The sequence below is a fragment of the Perca fluviatilis genome, chromosome 13 (genome assembly GCF_010015445.1).
Source record: "Perca fluviatilis chromosome 13, GENO_Pfluv_1.0, whole genome shotgun sequence".
Classification (NCBI taxonomy): Eukaryota; Metazoa; Chordata; class Actinopteri; order Perciformes; family Percidae; genus Perca; species Perca fluviatilis.
In genome coordinates, this window is record NC_053124.1 from 2,583,202 (window position 1) to 2,589,224 (window position 6,023).

The 6,023-nt window shown below is 43.9% G+C and overlaps 1 protein-coding gene across 1 annotated transcript; it reads left to right on the forward strand.

The window, feature by feature from the left end:
• The first annotated feature begins 1,339 nt into the window (after positions 1-1,339).
• On the forward strand, positions 1,340-5,751 carry LOC120571676 (cbp/p300-interacting transactivator 3-like). The gene is made up of 2 exons (XM_039820737.1): positions 1,340-1,620; positions 3,981-5,751. Exon 2 carries the CDS (start codon positions 3,994-3,996, stop codon positions 4,726-4,728), a length of 735 nt encoding a protein of 244 aa, XP_039676671.1. The 5' UTR covers positions 1,340-1,620; positions 3,981-3,993; the 3' UTR covers positions 4,729-5,751.
• Positions 5,752-6,023: the final 272 nt, after the last annotated feature.

Below are 6,023 nucleotides of genomic sequence, written 5' to 3' on the forward strand. Positions count from 1 at the left end.
AAGTGATGTGACACGTTTTTTAGGCTACAACATTTTTTGTCACATACAGCAAACATCTCCTCACTATCTGCTAGCTGCCTGTCCCCTGAACACACTGTAAAAAAAAACAGCCCAGGCTCCACAAACGGCAACAAAAACTAACTGTGCCAACCTGCACCACCAAACATAACAAACAGTGTTCCAGCCAATAACAGACAAGAAGGAGCTCCTTCTTGTCAGTTCCTGTCAGTTGACAACTAGCTGCCGTTATTATTGGCTGGGACACGTTTGTTTGTTTACACATAATATTTTATTGGCGCAATGAATACTTTATAGAGACCGCGTTTCTTTACAGTGTGTTCAGGGACAAAGATATGAAGATGTTTACTATATTAAGCGTCAAAGTACTACTTAAACTAACTACTTATCAATATTATATTATAACATTGGATCACATGACTGCGTGTAATGTGAAAGGAGTCGTTCATAGTGACAAACCCAAAGAGAATTATCACCAAACTCTTAGTCTGGCATTGCCAGACCTTCCTCCACAGAGCTGCGAAGGAGGTTCTGGCTAGTCCACACAGCATTCTGGGATGGTATAAAAGCATGCTCTGGTTTATTGGCAATTCTTTAAACCAATCACAATCGTCTTGGGTGTCACTAAACGCAGGACAGAGCCACAGAGCCGCTGGAAAATAGTCTCATGAAGGAACTTGTTTTGGTGGAACATGTGGACGTTCAAAAGTAGTTTTAGTCGTGCAACAGAAAACTCTGATTGGACAGATAGTCTAGCTAGCTGTCTGGATTTACCCTGCAGAGATCTGAGGAGCAGTTAACCATAGTCCTCACAAATCCACCGGAACGCCAACACAAAGGAAGAGAAAGGTGACGGACATCCATTTTTTTCATCCTACAATTAAAGAAATTCTTAGTCCACTAACACTCATATGATTTTGTCGACTAATCGATTAAATTGTGTTTTTACCACAGATGGGCTCATAGTTTTTGTTTTTTTTATTAATTCAGCATGAAAAAAAAATACATAAAAATGACTAAGTGTCTAAAGAAATCTTAGTCGACTAAGACCAAAACAAACCGATTAGGGGCCTACAGATTCATCCAGCTGGTTAAAATAATATGACGTGAATATATGATTTGCCTGCAGCCTGAAAAATCCTTCCCATCTGCACTTTAAACAGCGAAGCTTTCAGTTAAGAGAGTGTGGATCATTACGGATAATAGTGTAAGGGTGATGAAGGCTGCCGGCGGTGAAATCTTCCCGGGACACACAGAGCGCGGCTCGGCTGAGCGGGGCTCTGCTGCTCGGGTGGATCAGCGGAGGTAGTTAGTGAATGTTTCTTTGCACAGTGATTAAGGGGGAGGACCAATGGCAACAAAGGAGACGGAAAGGACGGTAGCTCCTCCTCTCGCTATCTCTCTCTCTCTCCCTCTCTCCCTGTGCTTTATAGATGCATATAATCCCTGAATTGACCCAGAAAACAAACTCCTCCGACTGCCGAGACGCCGCAGAGTTTGTATCCGCCGCAGGGCTGCATGTAGCCGGAGCATCAGCTGGAGAAACAACCCCGGCATTGATCCAACTTCTCCGTACGGACGGACTCGACATTAATCCATCGGGTAGGTGTCGTCTTCTGTTACTCACTAAACAGGTAGAGAGGCTGCACTTTCCCTTTGTACTGCTGATTATTTAATATTCCTTTACGTAATAAATAAATAAAAAAACGCTGATTACATTATCCGATTTCACCTTGTCACATTGCTTACTTGCAGCGTTATTGCCTGTTATATTTGTGGCATCGAATGTCAATCCCCCAGGATAAAAAAAAGAGGTTTCATGCTTGTGTAATAATGTCAGCAGTTATTATCCTCTCTCAGACTATCTATTTACAAAGTGGCATTTGGCTGAATGGTTATCCAGATCTGCACAGAAGCTCCACAGATTATTACTGAGTATAATTAGGTAACACAAGAGAAGGATTTGAAGGAGGATTTAGGCTATTGGGTAAAGTGTCTTGTTTTATCAGCACTAAAAAGGCTTGAATTGCCATGAGCAACCAGGGGCACCACCAGAGTTCAATTTTGGGGGATTCAAAAGCCTCAACTGTCTTTGTTTTTCACAGACACAAGGAGACATTTATTCGATTGCTCGCTCTAGCTGGATGTCTTTTCATGATAATCCCATTAGCGGATAAAATAATGCCATTGCCATCAATTTTAACAAGCCAATCACGTTGACAGCAAATTACAGTTTCAGCTTGGATGGGGTCTGTTTATCATGTGAAGGTTATCTTTTAGTTGATGGTCTTTTGTAATGACTGTGTGAAGAAAGAGGCAGTGTGCTGTGTGTTGAGGGGGGAGAGGTGTGTGTGGTCTGGAGAAGCATTCCTCTGCGTCCTTTTGGCTGCAAGGGTATTGCTGCCCTCCCTCGTCGGTGAGATATCCAGAGGGAAGTCTCGGATGGTGTCATTTTGGAGCTTTGAGATGGACACTTCCGATGTGACTGGGAGCGTTCAAATAAAGAAAGAGAAACTGGAGGAGGAAGGAGAGTTTCAACAGAGAGACAGGGCTTGTTCTCATGCGATTGTTTCAAAGGGTTACTACAGCAATTTAGTATTGCACTGCTATAAAATGAAGTGGACTCACAAGAGTCTTTATGGAAGCAGAGACTGAGATATCATGACTTTTAGTCTCAATAATGGGTCAAAATCCCCAAAACACTGGATCCTACATTTCCTATAATGCAACTGGATAATTTCTTTGGTTAGACCGTCCCTGCTTCCTAAATGCTCACATCTGTCAATCCCACAAATCCAGTTAGTAATGAAGATTTTGTATAAAATAACACCCATTAAAAAAAAAGCCCAATCCGAGACAAACCATCAGGGTAGGGCTAGGCGATATATAGAATTAATTAGATTCATTCAATTTTGTATTTTTTAAGTCTAAATCATGGAAATGGAATCATTAAACATGCACTAAAAAGGAAACGGGGGGGGGGGGGGGTGGGGGAGGGAGGCGAAATGCAAAAAAAAAAAAAAAAAAGGGGGGGGTGCCCGGGGCCCGGGGGGGGGGGGAAAAAAAAAAAAAAAAAAAAAAGATAAATTATCATTTGATTAAAAGAATATATCCACGTATTAACATTAAGTCAATGGTAACACCTGAACACTACGTGATGCAGTTATGTAAGAGTGTGTGAAATGTAGTTAGCAAGCGAGCACAGAAGTACAGGTAGCTAAAAGTAATGAATACATGGTAGAATAGTTAAAAGTAAGGATTAAACTGTTCAAATAATTATTTGAAAATAATTACAAAAAATAGTTAGCTAAAAGTAACGTGAATGGATAAATGGTTGAAACATTCAGCTTTACTCTAAGTAGCAGTAGCCTAGCCTAGACTAGTAGTAGTACAATTGCTAACCAAACCAACGTTAATATTGACGGTTCAATTGTATAAAAAATAACAATATCCACTTTTATATAATAATTAATGTTACGTACATACAATACATTTGGAACGTACATTGGGAATCGATGAAGGGGTGTTCATCTGACAGGGCTGTGGGGGGACCCTGGACCAAAAAGTTTGTGAACCACTGCTGTAGGTGGCTAGCTGGCTCTGCTATCTGAATCTAACCCTGCATTTATGAGATTGCAAAAGTGTGCAGATTCTACTCAGTTCAGTTTGTCTAGCTGCTGGGTAGCTGTAAATATCAGGCTCATGCTCTCTCAACAAACACAAACAACAGGAGCAAAGTAATTAATTTAATTAAAGTGGATTCTCTACTTAGTTAAAGCAACTTGTACTATATGTATAACAATAACAGCCTTGCAGGTGCTGCATGTCTTTATTATTCTTGCTTAACTGTCTTATACACAGTTATTTTATTTATTTGAAGTGTATTTAGGTTGTAATGACAAAGGGTCGTATAAAAGAGCATCTCATTTGATGTGCTATATGTTCCCACATATGTTTTTCAGGGTGATAGAGGCCATGGCTGAACACATGATGATGCCCATGACCCACGGCTTCAGGATGGGCATGAACGGACCTCCGCAGCACAACGGCCAGCCCGGCATGCGCACTCTGCCCAACGGCCAGGTGATGCACTACGGCAGGAACCCTCAGAACAGCATGGAGGCTGCCATGAGACAGAGGCAGGGCATGGTGGGACCCGGCGGGATGGCCGGCCCCGTGAACGGAGTTCCCATGGCCAACCACCACCACCAGATGATGTCTGGAAACATGATGTACAATGGCCAGGGTCCGCAGCAGCAGCACCAGCACCACCACATGCACCCCCAGCAGCAGCAGCAGCAGCAGCATCATCATCAGCAGCAGCAGCAGCAGCAGCAGGGTGGACACCCACAGCAGTATCTCCCTGGTAACCTCACCTCTCAGCAGCTTATGGCCAGTATGCACCTGCAGAAACTCAACACTCAGTATCACGGACACCCGCTGGTCTCAGCCAACGGCCACCATATGCCCAATGGTGCTCAGTATCGGGTAGGTCCGGCCCAGCTATCAGGCATGCAGCACATCGGCGGCCCTTTGGGACTAAACGGCATGGACATGGATCTGATCGACGAGGAGGTTCTGACTTCACTAGTGCTGGAGCTCGGGTTGGATCGCATTCAGGAGCTGCCCGAGCTCTTCCTGGGACAGAATGAGTTTGACTTCATATCGGACTTTGTGTGCAAACAGCAGCCGAGCACGGTGAGCTGTTGAGTGAAGCGTCCGGAAGGCTTTCGGCTTTGTTTGGACTGGACATCACCCCCCCCAAAGAATGACTGAGCGGTCACAGTAGCACAGCGAGAGGAGACAATCTCTCTGTTCTGTTTGGGTGTTTCTGTGTATTTGACAGTGGCTAGTACACCTTCACACTGACCTACCTGTGAGTTGATAAAGAATTGTGAAGAGAGAAAACGCACCAAAAGCACCAGGTTTCCTTTCTTTGAGCCGGATCTGTCGTCTTTGGTCAAATGGAGGCATCCTGATGCAGCGGGCTCTGTCTGTACCCATCTGGCCCTCAGCACATGTGCCTGCATTGTCAAGGCTTTGGGATAATTGTAAACTTAACAAACACAATGGGGGAAGGCCTGGAAAGACTATCCATCTGGGTCTGCTAGATTCTGTGGCATCCCAAAATCTTTTTAAGTAGCAGGCGTTTTACAAATTTATAAAAGGTAGTCCTCTGAATTTGTTTATACGAGGATGAAGGTATTAAGAACAAGTTGTTGTCTTTCCGACATGCATATTGAAGGCTGGCTCTTCAAAACTGAGTTCCTACAAAAAAAATTTACACATTTCCTTGAAGAGCAGGAGAGTGAGGTTGTGCAGCATTCCTGGGTGGCGTGATGGGGTTTACCTCGGTTTGGTCGGGGGGGAAATGTGCTACATTGATTCTTCAGCTTTCAGTGTCACTTACCTGACTCCGATTTAAATCTGCAATCATTAAATGTATCGCATCTGTTCCCCCCTCTAGTTAACTGTGATTGAATCATTGCCAAAGTAGCACATTGCTTAGAGCATCGGCTTAAACAAAGCATTTACCCGTAGAAAATGACTCGGAAGTCTCTGTGCTCCGAGAGAGCTAGATGCTCATTGCAAGCACATTTTGGGTTGCTGCTTCGTAGAATTGCGTAGGGAGGGAGAAACGTGATAGTATTGATGAGAAACGCCATGACTCTGGCCTGTTGCAAGATCCAAGAAAAGCCAAAAAAAAAAAAAAACAGCCATCAGAGGGTGAAGGTGTTGGTGACAAATCTGAGGTGGGAGTTTTTTCTCAAACAGGATTGGTTTAAATAAAAAAGAAGTGCGCGATTGCAGAATTTGCATCTGTGTGTTGTTTGTGTACGTCTGTGTGTGGTCAGTGCAGTGAGGCATTTAAAACCCATTGAATGGGCTCCTCCTCCCTACCGACCGTGGCCCTGTGTGCTGAACATGATTGGAGGCTGAGCGGGGGGGGGGAGGAGATTCTGATGTGTGGACACAGCACTCCCCGGCAGCACTTAGTTTAATCA